A 22,524-nucleotide genomic window follows, 5' to 3' on the forward strand; every position below is an offset into this window, starting at 1 on the left:
AAAGGTAAAACACGCGCCATAAAAAATCACACGTAAGAAGCAAACCGTGAGCAGCACCGCAAAAGCAAGGCAAATTCTTCTTCAACAAATACACCGACCACGCGCTAATCATTCATTCATTCCCCTCAAAACTCAGAAATTTTAGAGAGCGTGTTAAGGAAACCCTAAAACCCCAATTTTTTTTTGCTCTGAAAAACAAATACTTCCCAGAATCATTTTCTCTCTCCACTCGCTCCCTCCCCTCGCGTGACTCCGTTTCAGAAGATCACTTCTCACTCTTTAATTTTTTCAGGTACTCTTTTCTTTTTTCCTTTCAAAAATCCCTCTTTTTTCTGAGTACTTTCTTTTTAATTTTCTCTCTCCTCTTTCTCTCTCTTCTAATTTTGCTGATTAATTACAACTTATTTGTGTTTTGATTGTTAGATTCTGATTATAATGGTGATTTTGATTTGAGGAATTGTGTTATTTTTTGGATTTTGATTGGTTTGGTTTTGGTTTTTGATCAGGAATTTTTGAACTAAGGTTAACCTAATTGTTGAATTTGTTCGTGATTTGATGTTTGTAATGTTGTTAATTGTGATTTTGGGGATTCGATTGAAGTATTACTAAACTGGAATTACTACTGACTGAACAAACTGATGTAACTACGAAATGAGCTATGAGTATAATAGTGTTGATGTAGACGGGATTCGATCTCAATATTTTGGACGAATTTTAGTATTTAACTATTAGTTGGCATTCATACGATTAAGTTAGTTGACATTCACATTTATAAAATTTGAGACTAAATTGACAAGTCGTTAACATTTGACATTTCATTGTATTGTTATGCTTGTGTTTTGGATCATCTGAAAATGAAATCGTGTGTACGTTGGAGGTTCTGGTAGGAGAAATTTCGGTAGTAGTAATTGTTTTGTAGTGATGAGATGATTTTAATCCGGAAAATAGCTTCGAAGAATCTAATGATGAACATGTATTTGTGTGAAATCTTTATCATGTTGGTGCATTTATGAGCTTTAATTTGTTTATGGAGGCTTCATGCAGTTAGTATGCCATTTTGATTCATGAATGTATGATTCGACAATGAAATTTGAACGTATGCCCAATTGCCCAGCTGAATTTGTTTGATTTTATCTGTAGTAATGGTGTACTTATGTCAATTTTGTATCTGAATCTGTTAGTTTTTATCTATAGTGATGGTGTAATTCTATCACTTTTTGTAGAGGACATGCTTTTTTGATAGTCTTTTTATGGTGTCTGCTTGATTGATTTTGGTTGAACACCCTCCTTCCCAATGCAATTTCTGGCTTTTAATCTTTGATCCGCTGACATGTGTAAGAGAGTCCGAATATGTATGGTGTCTTAGCTATGGTGTTCCGAGGGTATCTAGCAAGTTATCCCTTCCCACTGCAGCAAGTTGTGATAAAATTTTGAATGATTATTTGAACTGTCTTACCAATCTGTTGTGAACTGCAAGCTATCTGTGACCCTATTTCGCTGTTAACAGATGCTTTCATGCTAACTTAATGCCTTTTGGATACCCTTGCAATGTGTTTGGGTGAGAGAATTATAAGGGAGACAAAAGGGAGGGAAAGTAATGGATTCATATTACTATATCTGGATATGAATTGGTGAAGAGAGGGGAAGGGAAATGGAGAGAGCCAATAACCTTTGCCTTTTACTAAACCAAATGTTGCAAAGCTCAAAAGATTTGAAGAGAAAACATAAGCTCATTTCTCTCTCTATGTCCCTCACTTCCCCTTTATATTTTAATGCACTGTTTGTGTTGGGGGTCTCACATCCTTATTTTTGGAGGTAGGGTTGGATTGGGTTTACTCTTTAATTCTCATTTTATTCGTCAACATTCAGCAGTTCAAGTTGTATCCTTTTGGCTTGGCCTTTTACCTATTGATGCAATTGCAGGAAGCTTATTGTTGGAAGCAGTTTGGTGTCATGGATATAGATCTTAGGCTACCATCTGGGGAAGAAGAAGATCGGCAAGATGAAGATCTAACCACTGATAGTAATTTGTTGGACAGAGAAGACAGATTAGATAACAGCGGGGATGCAGAGACTGTTCTTGTTGTTCCAGATGTGCATGCTGAAGAGGAACTAGCTCTGAATTCTATCACACCAGATCTGGTTGAATATAAGGAAGATGTGAATCTAGAGCCTCTACATGGTATGGAATTTGTATCTCATCAGGAAGCATATGCTTTTTACCAGGAATATGCCAGGTCAATGGGATTTAACACAGCCATTCAAAATAGTCGTCGTTCAAAGACATCAAGAGAGTTCATAGATGCAAAATTTGCATGTTCTAGGTATGGGACCAAAAGGGAGTATGACAAAGGCAATCGGCCCCGTATTCGACAATGTAATAAGCAAGAACCTGAAAGTGCTACTGGCCGTCGATCATGTGGTAAGACGAACTGCAAAGCAAGCATGCATGTAAAAAGGAGGCCAGATGGAAGGTGGGTGATTCATAGTTTTATCAAGGAGCACAACCATGAACTTTTACCTGCTCAAGCGGTCAGTGAGCAAACGAGAAAGATGTACGCTGCTATGGCTAGAAACTACGCCGAATATAAAAATGTGGTTGGGCTAAAAAATGACGCAAAGATCCCCTTTGATAAGAACCGCAATTTGTTACTAGAAGCAGGGGATGCTAAGCTGTTGCTTGACTTCTTCACCCAGATGCAAAATGTGAATTCTAACTTCTTTTATGCTGTTGAGCTGAGTGATGATTTGCGATTGAAGAGTTTATTATGGATTGATGCCAAAAGTAGGCATGATTACGTAAGTTTTAGTGATGTGGTCTCCTTTGATACAACCTACATTAGAAACAAGTATAAAATGCCTCTTGCTCTTTTTGTTGGGGTCAATCAACACTATCAGTTCATGCTGCTTGGATGTGCTATTGTTTCTGATGAAACCCCAGCAACATATTCATGGATAATGCAGACTTGGTTGAAAGCAATGGGTGGACAAGCTCCCAAAGTAATCATTACTGATCAAGATGATGCTATTAAATCAGCTGTTTCTGAAATTTTTCCAAATACTCGCCATTGCTTTCATTTGTGGCATATTCTGGGAAAGGTTTCAGAGAATCTTGGTCATATTATTAAGAAGCATGAGAATTTTATGGCTAAGTTTGACAAATGTATTTATAGGTCATGGAGTGATGAAGAATTTGAGAAGAGGTGGGAGAAGCTTGTTGTAAGATTTGAACTCAATAAGGATGATGAGTGGATTCGCTCACTTTATGATGACCGTAAATTATGGGTTCCAACGTACATGAAGGATTCCTTTTTAGCTGGCATGTCAGTTGTCCAGCGATCCGAGAGTGTTAATTCTTATTTTGACAAGTATGTACATAAAAAGACTACGGTGTCAGATTTTATAAAGCAATATGACACCATCATTCAAGATAGGTATGAAGAGGAAGCCAGAGCAGATTCTGATACATTGAATAAACAGCCAGCTTTAAAATCTCCATCTCCGTTTGAGAAGCATATGTCAACTTTATATACACATGCAATGTTCAAGAAATTTCAAGTTGAGGTATTGGGTGCTGTTGCCTGTCATCCTAAGAGAGAAAGACAAGATGAGCTGATCATAACTTTCAAGGTTCAAGATTTTGAAAAGAATCAAGACTTTGTGGTTACATGGAATGAAATGAAATCAGAAGTTTCTTGCATATGCCATTTGTTTGAGTACAAAGGTTTCCTTTGTAGACATGCAATGATTGTTCTCCAAATCTGTGGACTTTCCATGATTCCACCTCAATACATATTGAAGCGGTGGACAAAAGATGCCAAAGAGAGGCATTTGATGGGAGAAGTGATGGAACAAGTACCATCTCGAGTCCAACGGTATAATCACTTGTGTAATCGGGCAATGAAATTAAGTGAAGAAGGGTCATTATCCCAAGAGAGTTACAATCTCGCCCTCCGTGCTCTAGATGAAGCATATACCAATTGCATTGGTGTGAATGATGCTTGCAAGACACATATGGAAGTTGGAACATCAGCTACTCATGGGCTTCTCAGCATTGAGGATGGCAGTCCTAGCAGAAGTTTTAGCAAGGCCACAAAAAAGAAGAATCCGACCAAAAAACGGAAGGTATATTGGAGTATAGTCTTTAGTAGGATGGTATTATTGTATAGTCGTGATTTGCTTTCTTCTGTTATTCGTTTGTCATGCTAAGCTGTATTTGTCTTGTGTAACAGATGAACACTGAAGCAGAGGCTATGGCTATTGGGTCACAGGATGGCTTGCAACAAATGGTGTAGTTCTCGCTCTTTGTTTCCCTTGCAAGTTATTAATTTAAATATTGAGTGGATAGCCTTCAGCTGCTTTTACTTGGATGTAATGACATTGAATAATAAACCATATATGAGGCCTGCCTAAACTTTTTGTAATGTATATTCTAAGTGGTTTCTGGCACTTGCAGGATAAGTTAGGCTCCAGACCAGTTACCACTCTTGATGGATTCTATGGCACACAGCCGGGTGTGCAAGGAATGGTAAGAAATGCAATGTTATCAGAACATGTTGACTTCATCTCAGTAGATGGTAAAATTTTGCCTTTGTTCTTGCTTCTTGAAGGTGCAACTGAATTTGATGGCTCCAACACGTGAGAATTACTATGGAAATCCAGCTGCTATTCAAGGACTTGTAAGTTAGATTGAACTATGATTTTCCATTTGTTCTCAAAGCATAACTGTTGAAGTCTTTAATGTTTATTTTTCTCTTCTTTCTAGGGACAATTGAACTCAATAGCACCTAGCCATGAGGGTTACTATGGTCAACAAAGCATGCATGGGCTGGTATGTTTGAAACTGATGCACATTTTATATAACAATTACTTAAGTGCTGCTTGAAATACTGGAATTTCTGGCAGCAATACGTTCATATCATTTTGCTTGAAAGGTTGCTTTGTTGCTGCAAAAGACCGCCTACGATTTAATAAATCTCAGCAGAATTGACAAGTTCTGGGTTCAAATCTAGGTTTACTGATTATCATGCTTGTAAATCGTGCTGGATGATTTCATTCCACTACCTGTTCTTTCATTCATAAAAGTTGGATCACCTTTCGAAATTATAATATTTAGGCCTTCTGTGTTGCAGGGGCAGATGGATTTCTTCCGCACACCAACTGGTTTCCCTTATGGTATTCGGGTTAGTTCACCTGTATGACACAAATATCTGAAATTCTGAAGGTAGCTCCTATGGCAGCTTTATTTACATTTATTTGTTTTTTTTTTTTTTTTTTTTTTTTCAGGAAGAGGCCAATGTCAGGCCTGCACAATTGCATGACGATGGAGCTAGACATTCTTAAAAGATATCCTTTACCCTTTCGCCCTATCAAAATAGCTCATTCTGGTGATTGGAGCATGAAGGGACTTATGGAAATTGGAAAATGTGCTTATCTGGAATTGAAGATTGAAGCTCCTCTTGATGTTGTGCAATTTGAAAGATGCACAGAAATGGCGTGCTCCTTCCTGATGTCTGTGAAATATGGGAGACAATGATATTGCTTTAGTTTCATGTGAAAGTAGACTTGGGGCTTTGCAATCACTCATATCATTCTAGCATTAGATTTTAAATGTTCAACCTGTTGTAACTTGTATAATTTATACATGCATGTATTTATAATAAGTGTAATTTGCAGCCATTATGATTTTTGAAAGCAAAGTAAGGTTTCATGCTTTTCTATTGGTGCTGTTTTCTTAGTAAAGGCATTGGATCAGGTTGCTTCCATCTGCAATGTTGTAGACTGATCCTGAAGTGATCGAGGCGTCACAACTCCGATATTCATAATCAGTTGTCCAAGAGTGTGGACACGTTGACACGTTGTGCTGCAAGGACAGTTGCTAAAAGGCCCCTTGATATTGAAGGATAACTGTACGGGATAATCAATCACCCATCTATCTAGTTTCCATCGCTAGAAAATACTGTACTCACTTCAAGTGTCTTTTTGTATGAAGTCTACATCGGGCTACTCCATTATGAACGTGTTTAAGTCTCAACTCTGCGAAACTAAAATTGCACCAGGCTTGTGGTGAACTGAATATATCCCAAGTGCTTGATTCGTACGGTGTATATTTAGGGGAGAAGTAATGGAAGAGAACTAGAGATGAGCCTTATGGAAAGGGAAGAATTGTACTTCTCTTTTCGTTCTAAATGTTCCCATGGGGGATAAAAAAAAAACATTGGTACTTTGTGATAATATAAAATACTACCTTCAATTTATTTCTTTCTTCTTCGTACTAGGGTTTTTTTTTTTTTTTTTTTTTTTTTTTTTTTTTTTTTTTTTTTTTTTTTTTTTGACAAAGAGTACTATTAAAGAAAACAAACAAAAATAACCAACTACACTCACAAAAACAACAAAGAGATCACGAGCAAACTTTATTCGAGCCAAGTTGGAGAACTTGAAGTCCACACTAGGCCTGCGATCACGCTTTGCACCTATACGAACCATTTGGCAACCTGCAACTGATTTAGGGCAATCCACTTAAGAACCTTTCTTCCTAAACCGAGGATGAAAAATAGCATTGTGACGGCGAATTGGATGACCCAACGACCTGGCATTGGAATGCAAAATGGACAGCTGAAATCACAAACTTTTCCCACAATCTCCTGTGAACTCATTCCTCCCATATTACTATTATCATCAGAAAGGGCGGCAGTCATGCACTCCGAACTGTTGTGCACCATTGGAGAACCTAAGGACTGCTGCAAAATGGGAATCGGCTGAGACTCTGGAATGGGCACCGTCTACCGCTCCTCATCACAGGATACATTTAGTGAAGGTAAGGTAGATGACCCTTCTACACTTTGCTTCACATCGTGGGAGACTTCCATCGTGATAGAGGTGATCACCTCCTTCGGATATGAATGCAAAACCGAAGCACACATGGACTGGGAAATGGGAGCCAACTGGAACTCTGAAGTGGGCACTACCTGTCGCTCCAATCCACAAAGGAACTTAACTGCGGTAGAAATAGAGGTCTCTGCTTCCATAGAAGTTACATCTTGGGGGACCTCTTCGTATTAGGTTCGTCCGACTAAAAATTCTTCGTACTAGGCTAGTCCTATACTTCTATGTAGATGAGTTCATGACAGACTTGAGACTATTTATTTAGGAAACGTGAAGACACTGTTTAGAAAAATTTAAGTATCTAAAATGATTGATTTAGTACTACCTCTCTCTATAAACAACCTTCTCGAATCTTAATATATATCCAAACCTAACAGAAAGATTATTTGTGAACGATGTGAGTAATGTGTTATAAGATTTATTATAAAGCCATTAATTAGTGTAGCATAGAGTAATGTAGTAAGCATAATTATCATTTCCAAATCATTATTACCCTTTATATCATAACCACATCAAAGCGACCTAACCCGACCCGACCCGACCTAACCGATCAGATAGACAAGTAGGGATCCTATAAGTACATTCGTATAGATCACGAGTTACGTTAGTAATGACAAAACGGGCCGAACATCGCTAGTATAAAGATATTTGGACTATCTCATCAAATCAAGGAAGAAATAGAAACCCAAAATTCCACCAATAACCGAAGTTTCTTCTCACGCTCTCCTCCTACCTTCCTCCTTCTTCTCCCCCAAATTTGAGGTTTTTCTCCAGAAATTTGCTTCATCACAACAAATTCAATTCAATTCCTTCTTCAATTTCTCCTCTTTTTTAATTCCCAGTTTTCTGCAATTTCATCGAATTGATCCAATTGTTGAAAACAACAAAGAAAAAGAGCGAATTTTCTGTGTTTTTTTTTTTTGAGAAGAATTAATGGGGAAGAAGAAGAAGAGACAAATTGATAAGGTATTCTGCTACTATTGTGACAGAGAATTTGATGATGAGAAGATATTGTTGCAACATCAAAAAGCTAAGCATTTTAAATGCCATGTTTGTAACAAGAAGCTTTCTACTGCTGGTGGTATGGTTATACATGTTCTTCAAGTTCATAAGGAGAATGTCACCAAGTATATTTTCTCTCTCTTCATCCCTTTCTTTTCATTTAATTTTGATTTTTCCGATATTTTTGCATTGATTAGGTTTTTGACTTTCTATGTCGTTTTCATCAGATCGTTGTAATTAATTTTCCGTTTTTAGTGGTTCTTGTTTCGTTGATTCTACTGCTTTGTGGTGTATTAGAATTAGAATTGGAAATTTAGATTCTGTTTCTACTGGGTTTAATTAGTGTTGTGATACTTGAGGGAAAAGGTGTTTTATTTTTGTTATTTTCAAGGGTTAGGTTTGATTTGATTAATGGAGCGTGGAGCTTGTTTTTAAGGGAATATAGTTGATGTGTGTTTTTTTTTTTTTTTTTTGGTAGTAATTTTGGGGAAAGGGTAATAATTTGTGAATTAGGGTTTATACTTGTATGCTGAAACTTGCGATCTTTACTTGAATATTATGGTCTTTGGAAGCAATTTATGAGGGAATATTATGGTCTTTGGAAGCAATTTATGAGGGACTATTATGGTCTTTGGACGCAATTTGGAACTAATTGGTTTTAGCTATGTTGGCGAAACCAAATAGGAATGGGTCTCAGCGGTATTTATGTTATGTTTCCAGCACGCTAGGTATGGATCAGGGAGTTGGGGAGAGTGTTGGTTTGCCGATAGTGGAGGGGTCAACATTAACTTATTAGGGCCAAAAACTTGTGAATCTTGTCTATTTGGAAGGTGCTGTTAGATTCTTGTATGTGGTGTTCCTCGAATTGTTGGTAGTGTGGCAGATCAGTCTTGGTTAGACATATATGGTTTCTTTGTACAAGGTAAAAAAATTAAGACAGGGTGAATTCATAATGTCTTGTGTGATTATCTAGGGCAATGCATCTCCACCCATTGGCTTTTTTATGTATTACCTTTTTCTATCACTTCCATTTAAAAGGTTAATCTTGATTCTTGATTGTTAATAATTATGAATAAAGGCACAATTTTTGCGTTATACTTTGCTGTGGATGCGTATCGTCATGGACTATTACATCGAGCATCTCATATTAATACAATTTTACACGTGCATTACTACTCATTCCATTTACAAGGGCCATGTAAAAAGTTTTACCATGAATATCCCACACCCTAGTGTATAAAGCTATGTTACTATAAAGTTTTGGAAAATTCTTCTGAGATGCTCTGATTGGACAATATAAACTCCTGTATAATTTACATTCATGGACCTTATGGTGTCCTGGTGGGGGTAATAAATGGTAATGACAATGCAATTGTTTGTAAGTTGGTATGGAAATTCTTATGGCAATGCCCATAGTAATGCTAGCTCACCCCAAGTCTGTTTTTCTTCATCACAATATTCATCACTATTTATTATCACTTGAGTGGTGTTGCTGGGTGACAATGAGCATTAGGAGGATACAGCCTGGAAAAGGTTCACTTTTCTTCCCATTACCCGCAATTATTACCATCTCCTCTTTGGGCCACCAAGGTCTTGAGTTGTTTATGAAGCATAGAGTATAGTGAGTTGTAATTTTTAATTAGCTTATTTACTAAATGCATAGATAGTATCCTAGTTTGGCATTGAATTAGATCCGTATGCAATCCTTGTTCAACTGCTTTATCTTGAACATATTGGTATCATGTTAAGAACTTTATTTATGATTTCATTTTTTTGTAATTTTTGCAGGGTGCCTAATGCAAAACCTGAAAGGGAAGCAACTGATATTGAAATATATGGAATGCAAGGGATCCCGCCTGATGTTTTGGCTGCTCATTACGGGGAGCAAGGTAGTATTGTCTTGTTTTTTTTGCTTGTACTTCCTCAGAACTTTTTTATAATAACTGCAGCTAGATTGCAAATATTGAGCATATATACAAGTTGTAGGATACATAAGGACTGGTCATAAAATTGGAACTTTTTTTTTTATTGTGATTTTAAGCTAATTTTTATGGTGATTTATAATTAAGTGTGATATTTAGAAGGTTCTTTACAATGCTGTTTGATTTATGAAATGATCATCCTAAGGAATTGCATAATTCTTTGCTTTTATATCGTTTTAAAGACTGGTCAAGGGGGAAGGGGGTTATCCAACTGTAACTCGGTTGATCAAACAGCTCAATTGTGTTTGATTGTATCAGTGGTGAACTTGCAGTAGTGTGACTGTGTGTTCTCACTTTTAGATGAAGAGTAGAGTGAGTTGTGCATAAGAGCTAGAAAAGGGGTTGTCTTTCTTGCCAAGAACTGTCTTTTAATTAACATAAGAGCAGGATAATTGAAGCTTAAGCAAGTATGCAACACAGAAAGTCCAGTGAAGGTTTTGGAGGGTTGGCCATTAAATTAGGATACTTTTGTACTTTTACCTGACTACCCGTAATGGTCAAACACTGTGATATTTGAGGAAAATCTGTGGGAAGGTATGGTGAGTGATTATGTGTATTTTCTCAAGCTGGCCCACTCAATACTATTATGCATTAAATACAGATTAGTAGAATATCAACAAAGCAATATTATATGCTAAGGAAAGCCAAAGTTATGTACTACACTATTCTCAAATCTCACTTTGACCATAATTTATATTAATATATAGTATTAAATATTATCATGTACCCACATTTATAATTTTTTTTTTTCTTTTTTTGGCAAGCTTGTTAAATGTACTAATATCTGGTGATTGACTTGGTCTGTTATCTGTGCACTTTTAAAAGTATTTTTCTTTGTATTTTCGTGCAGAGGATGATACACCTTCAAAATCTGCAAAAGTTGATTTTCCGACTACAAATATTGTTGGTGGTATGATGCCAGGAGCAGTTGGTTTTGCTCCACCTGGAACTTATGGAATGATGCAGCGACCCATGTGTGTATTTTGAACTTCGTTTCTATGTTAAGTTTATATTACCTTAGTTGATTTTTTTTTTAATTTTTTTTGCTGCCTATGGCATGAATTTGTACCAAATTTTTGCTTTCATTTACCCCGAACAAAAGTGCTGCATTCCCAATCTATTTAGGTAGATTGTTAGCCTTGTTGTATCTGTGAGGGAGGAAAGGAGGTTATTAGGGAGGGAGAGGCAAGTGAAATTTGGGGCATTGATGGGCACCTGGAAAAAAAATCTGTCTTGTTTGGTGAATATGGTAATGTGGACTTGGGCATACCTGATATAAGTGATGATGAGGTTTGTAGCCCAGTTAAGAGAGAAGCACAAGAGATAGTGTTGGAGGTCTGTTGCAAGGTTGTCAGTCCTTAACAAGCCATCATTGGAAACCAGTGAAATCCACACTGGCTTTGCCTTTTGTTAGTCACCATCAAGAGCTTCCTAAGCAGCAGGGAGCTGGTGATGAGAAGGGTAAGGGTTGGTGTAGCTGTGTAGGACAGTAGGAGTGAGATCAAGTTTGTTTCCTTTTCTTGGGAGTAAAAGAAGTCTACCTATAATTCCTATATATGTCCTGATATGGCCTTTCAGAAGTGTCATGGTCAGTATCAAAACTGTATGATAAAAGGTTGTTAATAAATGACCTATTGGTTTCTTATCAATTTTTAAGCTAATTCATGTATTATTTTGGAATACAATTCCTCTGCACCAAATTCTGGTCCACCTTGAAATCTTTAGGTCTTCAATGTTGTTGGAATTTAATTGTGAAGCAGGGCATAATAGTTCTTGTCAGATGTTTTAGTGACTCTTCTCTATTTTTTTTTTATTACATGTGGCATTAGTCAATTTTCTCTTGGCTACAATTCCTCCATTTTGGTTGTAACACTGACTCACTTTTCACAACACCAACTTTGACCATCAATATCTTGGACTTCCTTTTGTATCCTTAAAAATTGCATTACTCTTACAAGCTGATTTGGCCATCAATATCGTTATTTACTTTGTTTTTCTTATTGAAATTTTTGGACAACATTGTACACAATAACTTATTGTATATCATTTTTAAAAATGTGGTCAAAGTTATGAATAATGCAATAGTTGAAGTTTTGCAATTTTAAAGAAATGGATGTATATAAAATTAAAGTTGATATTTTGAAAATATATTTCGAGACAAATCTAACAACATTTTATGTAGTACTAACTTTTTTAAAAAACATTTTTAATAAAAATATGGTCAAACTGGGTTTTATAAATGGTGCACAAGTCGAAGTGGAGCAATTAAAAATAAGGAGAATGGTGTAACATTCAAATATCTGGATTCTACCCCCTGCATCCTGCCTTACTAAACCTTTTTGCTAGAATCTGAGTTGATGGTGTGATGTCTTAAACTATGTTTTGTAGTTTCCTAGAATTGCCTTTCTTATGCTGATTTTATAGACTTGGCTTCATTTTTCTTCCTAATTTATGCCTTACTGAACATGCTGATTCTAATTTACTTCTATCTCTGGATTTGCTGGAGGCAGGTACAACCCAGCTGTTCCAGGACCCCTTGGTTGGCAACTTCCCCGTCCACCGGCATGGTATCCACCGCCTATGGCGATGTCAATGCCTCCTGCAGTTTCAGTACCTCCAGGAGCTTCCGTTCCTCCACAGCAGCCTCTTTTTCCTGTTCAAAGCATCGCTCCACAACTGTCTTCTACTGTAGCTCCTGTGTCTCAACCTCCTTATCCACCTGGTGTCCATTCTTCTCCGGCTCCTATCCCTGTTTCACAGCCTCTATTTCCTGTTGGAGCTACCGCCAATATGCCAAATCAAACTTCAGCAGTTCCTGCTCCAGGACTTCTTCCATCTATGTCCACAGACATGAAAGCTTCTGCAGCCACATATTCTAATGCACCTCCTAATGTGGTAAACAATTACCATTTACCAAATGGTCAAGGTATGTATCCTAGTCTTTCAATACCTTTAGAAGTTTGCTGTATCCAGCTCTATGCTTCCTCCAGCGGCAGTGATTTTTTCCACTGTATTTGGGATAGTCAGAATAGTAGGGTAGTATAGTCATGGATGGCAGGAAACTGTTCGTTGCTTCTTATGCTTGAGATGCTAGATTTCATCAAATGTGAGACTCATTTTAGGTTTGTACTTTGTTTTGGTGAAGTCAAAAGTAAAATTAAGTTTCTCTTTGCTCATTTTTGTGATTATAGGAGCAGCAATTAATTCACATTCATATGCATCTGGCCCAAACACTGGTGGTCCGTCAATTGGTCCTCCTCCTGTCATCGCTAATAAAGCTCCAGCAAACCAGCCAGCCGGTAACGAGGTTTACTTGGTGTGGGATGACGAAGCCATGTCAATGGTAGGCTTCTGTTGATGATTTTGCTTCTTCAACTGTTAAGTCAACTGTTGTAAATTTTCAGAACCTTCATTGTAGAGCACTTTATGACTGGCATGTAAATGTTTGCAGGAGGAGAGAAGGGCATCGTTGCCAAAGCATCAGGTTCACGACGAAACCAGCCAGGTAAGTTGGAACTACCCTGTTCTTTTCCATGTTCTTCTGAGATTTCAGTCTGGTTTTTTGATGGTTATCTGGGACTTGATACAACTCTTCCCTATGTATTTGGCATAAAGGTAACACTTTTGTTTTATTGCCATCTTGGTTTATATTTTATGGAGAGACTAAGTGAGGTCAACTGGTCAAGTTTTGAATGTGCTTGATTTCAAATACAGTGTGAAATATTGTAACATTTTATTGCCAATAGCTTCGACTTAGCACTATTTCTAAGTGCCATTATCCAGTTTCCACGGAAATTCTGCTGCTTTTGTGGGCATCAAAAAGGTCCAAGTAGGTATTTAAATGTGCTCTACTATTGAATGGTTAGTTATGTAAAATCTGACAAGCATGTTGTGAGCGGTTCAAGGTTACCTGCATCTTGCACCAGCCTTCCACACTAAAAGTGTATGTATTTTGCTGGTTTAGATTTGAATTTGCTACCTGTTAATTATTTTCCCCCATGCTTGACTGCGAAATATGGGGTTTTGACTTTTGAGTGGAAGGTGAGCATGCCAACAGGCTTTTGCCATTTGTATCGTTTCTTATTATCTTTTATGACTTTGCAGTGCTTTCCAGGTCAGCTTCTGTCTAATTTTTGGTTATCAATGTATTGTGTAGAAGCTTATCCCCCTATTCAGAAGCTTTTGCTGGCATGAGTTTTAAGCTATTTTTTTCTTTTGAATTTTCAGATGAACTCAATAGATGCTGCCATTGATAGAAGAATATCTGAGAGCAGACTCGCGGGTAGAATGGCTTTTTAGGCTTGAATAAAAGGAGTAACTACATTTACATGCAGTGGAAGCTTGCTTTTTGAGTGGGATTGAGGTCGCAAGTGGATGGTCTTTCCATTGATCCTGTCGTTTGTTTTTGAGTATAGCACATTCAATACAATCTCCAGCACAAAACTGGTCGAATTATCTGAAGTAGATATAAATCGGGTCAGAAATGAAAGCTTTCTTTTGCCGGAATTGTGCCGTAGATTAGCAGGACAGATACTAGATTCTTTAGGCAGAGGATTCCTTCAGTGTAATACTATCTGATTATTACAACTAGTCATTTATGTAGTTCACTTGTCTGACAATGACAATTTTTCAAGACCAAATGACATTTTTAACCCTTCGGCCTGCTCGATTTAAGGCATCAACTGGAGAACCATTTCATCTAGAGATTCAGGAGCTGCTGGTCAAATGTAACTGCTGTTAGTTTCAGTTTAAAAGAGTAAATTATATTCTTTTGATGGTTTTGTCCCTTGTATTATGCTGAAATGTTTTGAATGTCTTCCTATTTTTTAGTGAAGTAATCTTTTTTATTTTTGTTCGGGTTATGTGTAAGGTACTCAGAGTGTTTCCTGATTATGCAAATGTTGTTTACTGACAGTATTGGTATGTGTGAAGATCAACAATTGAATATACAGAATATCTGGTAGTATACAGAGTTCTGCAAAAAAATTATCTTTTGGAGGTTTATTGAGTGTCATGTTTATGTAAATTATGTTAATAATTGATGCTTACAAATCCTTGGGTAATGAGAGTTGAGACCGGAGAAGTTGAGTGTCTCATCACTCACAGGCTAATATTCGAGACTTAGGTTTTGTTTTCTTCACTTGCTATTAAGAAATTATTGATATGGTATTTATAGTACTCATTATTGTTTAAAAATTTTGTCAAACTGATAAGAAAATTTTAGATTGAATCTTTATCATATAACTAATATATAAAGTTAAATTTTTAGTTTATTTTTAGAAATTTCTAATATTTCAAGTTTATTTTGCTATTTTTTTTTATAAGTTTTTAAATCTAATATTTTCACAATATTATTATTAGTCTTAAATTATCTTAGCCTAGTGTACATAACGTCGATGATGGGAAAATACAATATTAAAGATCGAGTTTATCATATTAAAGGTCTGTTCACATTTACTAAACTGATTGGAATTGAGCTGAACTGAAATGATTATTTTATAATAGAAGGAAACTAAATTGAAATTAAGCTAAAGTGAACAAGCCCTAAATTATACTCGGCCTTGAAAAATTCAACAATATTAGAAGAGGAGTTTAAAAACTCAACCATATTAGAAGAGTTTAAAAACATTTTTAAATTAAACAAATTTAAGGGGTGGTCAACGAAATAGTATATTTTTGATTTATTAAGCTTTCTTGCAACATCTTCAAAATTAAACATGTCTATTGGGAAACAAATAGAAATATATATATATATTTGATTTTATGATTTGTCAATTCAGATAATTGAGTCGGATTAGGTAAAGTCAGATCAAATTTAAATCATGCTAAATCATAATGTCCATACAAGCCAAAATTTGGATTGGATTACTTATGTATTGGGTAGGCTTAATGTTTGACCCTTTTATCTCTTGTCACCCTTGCATTATTGACAACAATCATAGAATGTTTAGCTCATAAAAAATACAAGTATGAAGTGACGTGACAATAATTAAACTACACAAAGAAGGAGTCTATTCCACCTTGTCCCTTTATGAATTTGTAACCACACAAATACACAATAAAATGTCTAATTAATCCCCAATAACATCTCGTGTGCATCAATCTCTAGTATTAACTTATTATGAGATCTAATTAAGATTAAATAACGTTTGTTAACTTTTTTATAATTAAATTAGTTGATGTTTAGTCCCTTTAAGATTATGATAAATATCATACTATAACATTTTTCATAGGTTTACGATATATTTTGTACACTTTATCGTATCAGGTTACTAAAGTGATTTATTTTATAAATTATAACAACATCCGATAAACTAATGTAAGACGGTTACTTGAGAGACATATGTTAGGAAATAAACTAAACTTACCTTTTACTTATTTTGGGGAATAAGTAAAATATCCTAGTTGATGTGTGTTTCTAGGTTAGCATATATAAGAGGATTTAGGCTTATTACAAAAATTTCCTCATAAACACTTGTCTTTTTTATTATCGTGTTTTTGCTATTTATTTTACCTTGTGTTGAGGTTGACTTCCCAAATCGTTCCATTTGCATCGATCCGTTATACTCCTTCCGTCCCCTTTTAATAATCACTTATGGACAAATTTTAGTCCCAAAATGTTCGCCCCATTTGCCTTTTCCAACAACTATTAATATTAATTTTTTACCAAAATTTCCTCCAATTTACGGCAATATTTGTGCAAATTTAACTGTTCTATGTAAATTTTGTTTTCTCATGTACTTTTATTACTTTCTCTTTCTACTTTTTTGCATACACAATATCAATTTACTTTTTCAATGTGTTTTAACTATTCTTGTGTTTATTAATTCTATTGAAAAATGCCAATAAGTGACTATCAAAAGCGGACGAATGGAGTAATAACATATAAACCGGATATTCTTTAAAAGAGGAAAAGGGCCCCTCTTTGCGCTTAACGAGGGGTAGAGAAGAAAACGTAGCACCAGTTTTTGCAATTGAGAGAGAAATATGGCAAATCGAGAGAGATCGATACAACAAGCATAGTATCAAATACATCAATCATCATAATCTTTACACTTTCCAAATTTATTTTCCCAAATCAAATTTTATTCAACAAAAATGTCAAATTCTACAAACCCCAAATCTACTTGGTGTGCTGACCCTCCTACTGACCGCCCTGTTCGTGTTTATGCCGACGGAATTTACGATCTCTTTCATTTTGGTCATGCTCGATCCCTTGAACAAGCCAAAAAATCGTACGATTTTCAACTTTTTCATCTTTTTGATCTTTGAATTTTTCTGGGTATTGTTTGAATTCTTAATTTTTGTAGTTTATTAGTGATTTTATTTATGTAATATGGTTTTGAATGTGAGATCTTTGTTTGTCGATTTTGTGGGATTTTGATGTTGTATTATAGGTAAATCACTGAATTGTAACAAAATGAAGTTAATTTGAATGATGGGTTTTTTCTGGGTATTTCCTTAGATTATATGTTATTGGCGGTTCAGGAATTGTGTGTTTGTATTTGAATATGATGTGGGTTTTCTGGGTATTTTATATTCTGTTGATTTTAATTTTATCATATAGTAGTTTTTGGTGGGAATTTAATGCTCTTTAGATGTAAGTTGATTGGATCATTATTAATGAGGTTTCTCTAATGTAATTTCTTCCTATTGTTTTCTATAGGCGGTTTGTAAATCGTGTTTTCTAAGTGAGTTTAATGTATATTTACATGATTCTGTTTTAAAAATTACAGAGGTTTATGAATCTATTCATATTATATGGTTATATATTGTGGCATCATATTGTGATTATACTTTGTATGGTTTGTCAATTAATGGGGTTTTGCCTCTGCATTCTTTGATTTGTCTGATTATGATTCATATATATGTGGTTTATTATGTACTCTGAAAGTTGTCTTTGTTGTTATGCATATGAACCCGGGATACCGTTTTCGGTTGAATTTCTTTCTAATTTTGGATGTTCTATATAGATTTCCAAACACATATTTGCTGGTGGGATGCTGCAGTGATGCAATAACCCATAAATACAAGGGGAAAACTGTTATGAATGAAGCTGAGCGCTACGAATCTCTTCGTCATTGCAAGTATGCTTTCTTTCCTCTTTTAAATTATAGCAGGAATGCATATTGGTTATTTGTTTTAGTCGTATAGATATTTGGCAAATATGGTTATTGGATGCTTATAGAAAATAGCTTTAATCCTAGTTACAAAGTACTTAGTGTTAAGTTTTGAGTCTTATTGTCATGAGTTGGTCATATCTCGTGACAACGGATCTGTGAAGTTTGGTGTCTCTTGGTCAAGTCTTTTTCCATGAGTTTTGTCATGTTCAACTAATTTTATTTTATTGGAAGATCATGTGGTTTCCCCTTTTATCAGATTTTATGATAATCTTGTGCAGATGGGTTGATGAAGTTATTCCTGATGCACCTTGGGTGGTAGATCAAGAATTTCTTGACGCGCATAAGATAGATTATGTTGCCCATGATGCTCTTCCGTAAGTGTAATATGAACCTTTGTACCTAACATTGGAAACTATGGTTTTTAGATGTGGACGTTTGCTGTACTCTCTTTTTGTTGATTTCAGTTCTTCACTTTTCTATCTAATCTATTTTGAACTTTTCATGTGTCAATGCATAACTAGTCAAATTATCCTTGATTTCTTACAGTTATGCTGATACCAGTGGATCTTGCAACGATGTCTATGAATTTGTGAGTTTGTTTTAAACATCTTTTAGATTAGCTGCTATAAAATTAATTTTGCTATACCTTAGCAATAGCTATTGGATATTTTTTGGTAAGTTAGTTTCTTTGTGGCAGGTCAAACTTGCTGGAAAGTTTAAGGAAACCCAACGGACAGATGGTATTTCTACTTCAGACATCATTATGAGAATTGTTAAAGACTACAATCAATATGTGATGCGTAACTTGGATCGTGGATATACGAGAAAGGAGCTAAATCTTAGCTATGTGAAGGTGTAAACTCTTCCCTTATTACTTTTTTCATGTCAAATTATGATGCTTTTGAGGACTTGAGGTGGTTTTGGTGTATGACCCTTGATTTATATATCAGTATTCTCACATGTTTGTACGTTTTGTTGTTACAGGAGAAACGTTTAAGAGTCAATATGAGGTTAAAGAAACTCCATGAGAAAGTCAAGGAGCAGCAAGAAAAGGTAAAGAGGAGGTTAATTTATTTTCCATGCTTTATAGCTGCTTTTATCTATTATTCTTCCTGTATGATGTATCACTTTGACTTTCTTTCCAATGTAATTTATCCACTTGAACATAGTTACATTTTTGTGCCTAAACTCAAGCTTACCTGGTTGTTATCATGGTCAGAGCTTCTAAGGAATAGTTCTCTTTTATGTGGAGATTAGTTTTTTACTTGTTATTATGGTCAACGAGGTTATAGCTTGTGTCTTGTGGGATGCCTCTATCCTGGCGGCCTGGCAGACACCCTTTTTAACTTTACTGTTTATACATAATGGTTTATATGCACCATCTACCTCTTGCTTCTGCTTATCACATCAGTAGAATGCTTAAGATAAGGGAAAGTGTTACCAAAGTCAATTCCCTTGAGGCCTTGCATGCGTGTTACCCTTTTTCTTGATGAAGAGGATTTTTGGTGGGCTGAGTGGTTCAACTTCGTGTTCAGAAATATATGTTAATTAAGGCTGTATTTAGGAGTTTTAGAATCACCTTCCCCCCCCCCCCCTCTTTATATTTAATTTCCCACTGCCGATTTGGTATGCATCGAGTGGGTAAAATGAATGAATGCTTGATAATTTGAACACTATGTTGATATAAACTGTACATTTACATATACTCGTGTTATTCATCTTTGAAAGTGGTATTTGGACACATGGTATTTATATTTAAGCAGTTAGATTACGTTAGTTATAATTTACAATTTGTCAAAGATTGACATAGACTCATCAATGTTGATATGAGATCGTCAATTCAGGATAGCAGGAGTACTTTGTTTCAGTGTGTTTAAGCATCTGACAATGTTTATATGAGAAGAGTTGATTATAATACCTTATATTGTTGATGTGCGGAGTATTTTATAAAATCAATTCACAGTTTAAACTTGAAATTGCCCAAGTATGTATTATGTGCTGTTTTAGAAAACTGCCACCTAAAACAACCATGGGCATCTTGCCGATCTTGGAGATTATGATTGGCAAGTTGATTGAGTTAACATGAATATTTTTCTTTGGGGAAGGAGTGCTAAGATATTTTGGGAATGCTCTTTTGACTTCTGAGAAGGTTGAGGGTTCTGAAGTCTGATCACTAATATAGGTGGTATTTATTCAAATTATATGTAACATGTCCATTACACTCTCATTGGCATCTTGGATATTTTGATTGGCAAGTTGTAGAGGTTATGTGAATATTTTGGCAGACATTGTCTTACCCAAACCCCACTCATAATCCTACCCTTTTTTTTTAACTAAATCTTACATTTATACAGCTTATATCTCTCTTACTTTCTTACACTTGCCCTACTTTCTACATTCTTTTTTCCTCCCCTTGGTTTCTATTGCTATTGTAACTGTAGCCTTATTCAGAACGGGTGTAGTAACTAACTAACTAGTTAGCACACACTTTTTGTTTCTTGAATTTTGAAAGTAGCAGCTAGTGATAATGATGTGATGACTGTTATACAAAGCCCTGAAAATAGAGCTGGCAAATGGAGCACTCTGTTTTCAGTGCCAGGCGGAAGTCGATTCATTACTAATTATCTGCTGTTATGGACATGGTTGGCTTAGGCCTTCGAGAATTTTGGTGATACTAGTATTTGCTGTAGGGAAGTCTTGCTTTTATGAAGTTCTGTTGATTGGGCAAGTTAATGTTATGACCAATCAAAAGATTACTCAACGCATTTCAAGTGTCAGTCCTTAGTTCAAGGCATCCAAATCTTGGCAATTCTGTTAGGTTATCATCTATCGTCTGTCTCACCCCTTTTTCTCCTTAAAACTTAGCCCTACTTTTTTCATGGCTTCTGAAATTACCTTTGCACCTACCCTTAAATTGTATTAAAATGCCCACAACTCTTAATAGATATGTGTACAAGGCTACTACAAGCTCTTATAATAGTGCAGTTTATGGCTTTATGCTGACACAGGTATCACTGTGTACGGTTGATGTATGTGGATGTGGGAATAGTGATTGTTTGACTCATAACGAATGGGTAGTCATTGTTTCCTAGTTTCTTTAGTGTTATTATGGATGTGAGGATAGTGATTGTTTGTACATATTACCTAGTCTTGTTACCTTTACTAACAGGCACAACATTACTTGATTGCAGATCCAAACGGTGGCTAAAACCGCTGAAATGACTCGTAATGAATGGGTGGAAAATGCTGATCGCTGGGTAGCTGGATTCCTTGAGATGTTTGAGGAAGGATGTCATAAAATGGTATACATGCTTATAAGTTGGAACTTTTACATTTGAAAACAACTACAACTATACTAATTCCTACATTGTCGACATTCATCAGGGAACAGCTATTAGGGACCGAATTCAAGAGAGTTTGATGGGGCAGCAGTCTAGAGGTTTGCTGCCTAATGGAATGGTAGATGATGGAGAAAGTGAAGAATACTTTGACGATGATCCTTACTATGATGATGAAGATGAGTACTATTATGATGAAGATGAGTACTATGATAATGAAGAGGATGAAGAAAAGGATAAGCAAGACAAGGATACAAACAAACAGGAAAAAAATGATGAGAAATCGAAGAAACAGGAAAATACTGATGAGAAAAAGAACGAACCTGAGAAAATAGAAGAAAAAAATTAGACAGTTGGGAGTTTTGCTCGTCACTATAGGTTGATACGTACTATCAGAGATGATTTTCAAGGGGTCTATGTAAAGTGTGACAGACATAGTAGCGTGTTTTCCATTGTATTTGTAGCTATTACGGAGATAGTACAGGTTTGCAGGACCCAAGTTGTTGATTAGTTTAAAAGATTTAATTGCTACCGCACTTACACCCCCTCCCCACTCTCGTTTTTTTAGCTTGAAGGACAAATGTAAAGATTGAAGAAGATGAACAACAAACCCGAGGGCGGGTTGGGTTGTTGAATCTTCTCATGTTTTGATCTTGTAGGAATATACTGTTTATGTGGACTAAAAAGCTTTTGGTATATAGCCTAATTGTTTTATAATTTCAGCTATTAACTTTTGAAAGATGGATCATCTTCAAATATGGACATATGGTAGATAGATGATTATATCTTTATTTTGACGTTTCAAAAAAGATGATCCCAAGTAAATCATAATTCGTGTAAAGTTCGTCCAACACTCCAATCCCATCAAAACTAATCACCCATTAGCTTAAAGATTACTCAAGGGTAGATATCATTCATACTGTCATTCAAATCTCCATTATCTAAATCAATTTTTCTCTTTGATTGTCATATTATCTCGAACCCTTTTCATACTCAATCTTGATCTTGTTCTTATACTCCGTCCGTATTTGTCACAATTAAGATAAAATGAACATTTATTTCTGTTCCTTGAGATACTTATATTGAGTACTACGCATAAAATAATGACTAAATTACAGACGAGATTTGTTCAATAACTCTTTCGACCAATAGCGTTCCCAAATACATTATAGATAACCAAATTTTACCGATGGA

At 35.7% G+C, this 22,524-nt stretch overlaps 3 protein-coding genes across 5 annotated transcripts; all 3 read left to right on the forward strand.

Annotated features, from left to right (window-relative positions):
* Window positions 1-6,261, forward strand: LOC110681947 (protein FAR-RED ELONGATED HYPOCOTYL 3-like). 2 transcript variants are annotated; one of them, XM_021858131.1, is made up of 8 exons: window positions 1-292; window positions 1,924-4,125; window positions 4,233-4,289; window positions 4,457-4,528; window positions 4,611-4,679; window positions 4,766-4,831; window positions 5,133-5,183; window positions 5,287-6,261. In XM_021858131.1, the coding sequence occupies exons 2-8, from the start codon at window positions 1,954-1,956 to the stop codon at window positions 5,341-5,343; spliced, it is 2,544 nt and encodes an 847-aa protein (XP_021713823.1). In that variant the 5' UTR covers window positions 1-292; window positions 1,924-1,953; the 3' UTR covers window positions 5,344-6,261. The 2 variants fall into 2 exon arrangements, with proteins under 2 accessions (XP_021713823.1, XP_021713824.1); XM_021858132.1 differs by lacking the exon at window positions 1-292 and adding an exon at window positions 321-1,815.
* Window positions 6,262-7,535: 1,274 nt separating this feature from the next.
* LOC110681949 (protein SUPPRESSOR OF FRI 4-like) lies at window positions 7,536-14,731 on the forward strand. Of its 2 annotated transcripts, XM_021858134.1 has the most exons (7): window positions 7,536-8,012; window positions 9,676-9,776; window positions 10,720-10,843; window positions 12,380-12,795; window positions 13,061-13,212; window positions 13,321-13,374; window positions 14,097-14,731. In XM_021858134.1, exons 1-7 carry the CDS (start codon window positions 7,819-7,821, stop codon window positions 14,166-14,168), a joined length of 1,113 nt encoding a protein of 370 aa, XP_021713826.1. In that variant the 5' UTR covers window positions 7,536-7,818; the 3' UTR covers window positions 14,169-14,731. The 2 variants fall into 2 exon arrangements, with proteins under 2 accessions (XP_021713826.1, XP_021713825.1); XM_021858133.1 differs by having other exon boundaries at window positions 13,321-14,731.
* A 2,051-nt stretch (window positions 14,732-16,782) lies between these two features.
* Window positions 16,783-22,036, forward strand: LOC110681950 (choline-phosphate cytidylyltransferase 2-like). The gene is made up of 8 exons (XM_021858135.1): window positions 16,783-17,104; window positions 17,843-17,956; window positions 18,271-18,366; window positions 18,539-18,581; window positions 18,690-18,845; window positions 18,977-19,045; window positions 21,184-21,294; window positions 21,377-22,036. The coding sequence occupies exons 1-8, from the start codon at window positions 16,968-16,970 to the stop codon at window positions 21,677-21,679; spliced, it is 1,029 nt and encodes a 342-aa protein (XP_021713827.1). The 5' UTR covers window positions 16,783-16,967; the 3' UTR covers window positions 21,680-22,036.
* The last annotated feature ends 488 nt before the right edge of the window (window positions 22,037-22,524 follow it).

Source organism: Chenopodium quinoa, unplaced genomic scaffold (genome assembly GCF_001683475.1).
Source record: "Chenopodium quinoa cultivar QQ74 unplaced genomic scaffold, ASM168347v1, whole genome shotgun sequence".
In the NCBI taxonomy this organism is placed as follows: Eukaryota; Viridiplantae; Streptophyta; class Magnoliopsida; order Caryophyllales; family Amaranthaceae; genus Chenopodium; species Chenopodium quinoa.

Excerpts from the sequence above, each read along its gene's own strand:
- LOC110681947 (XM_021858131.1), top strand. The coding sequence starts at position 1,954 with ATGGATATAGATCTTAGGCTACCATCTGGGGAAGAAGAAGATCGGCAA. Across the intron at positions 4,126-4,232 it reads ATCCGACCAAAAAACGGAAG|ATGAACACTGAAGCAGAGGC; the intron begins GTATATTGGAGT and ends CTTGTGTAACAG. Across the intron at positions 4,832-5,132 it reads AACAAAGCATGCATGGGCTG|GGGCAGATGGATTTCTTCCG; the intron begins GTATGTTTGAAA and ends TCTGTGTTGCAG.
- LOC110681949 (XM_021858133.1), top strand. The coding sequence starts at position 7,819 with ATGGGGAAGAAGAAGAAGAGACAAATTGATAAGGTATTCTGCTACTAT. Across the intron at positions 8,013-9,675 it reads CATAAGGAGAATGTCACCAA|GGTGCCTAATGCAAAACCTG; the intron begins GTATATTTTCTC and ends TAATTTTTGCAG. Across the intron at positions 10,844-12,379 it reads GGAATGATGCAGCGACCCAT|GTACAACCCAGCTGTTCCAG; the intron begins GTGTGTATTTTG and ends TGCTGGAGGCAG.
- LOC110681950 (XM_021858135.1), top strand. The coding sequence starts at position 16,968 with ATGTCAAATTCTACAAACCCCAAATCTACTTGGTGTGCTGACCCTCCT. Across the intron at positions 18,367-18,538 it reads GTTGCCCATGATGCTCTTCC|TTATGCTGATACCAGTGGAT; the intron begins GTAAGTGTAATA and ends GATTTCTTACAG. Across the intron at positions 21,295-21,376 it reads AGGAAGGATGTCATAAAATG|GGAACAGCTATTAGGGACCG; the intron begins GTATACATGCTT and ends GACATTCATCAG.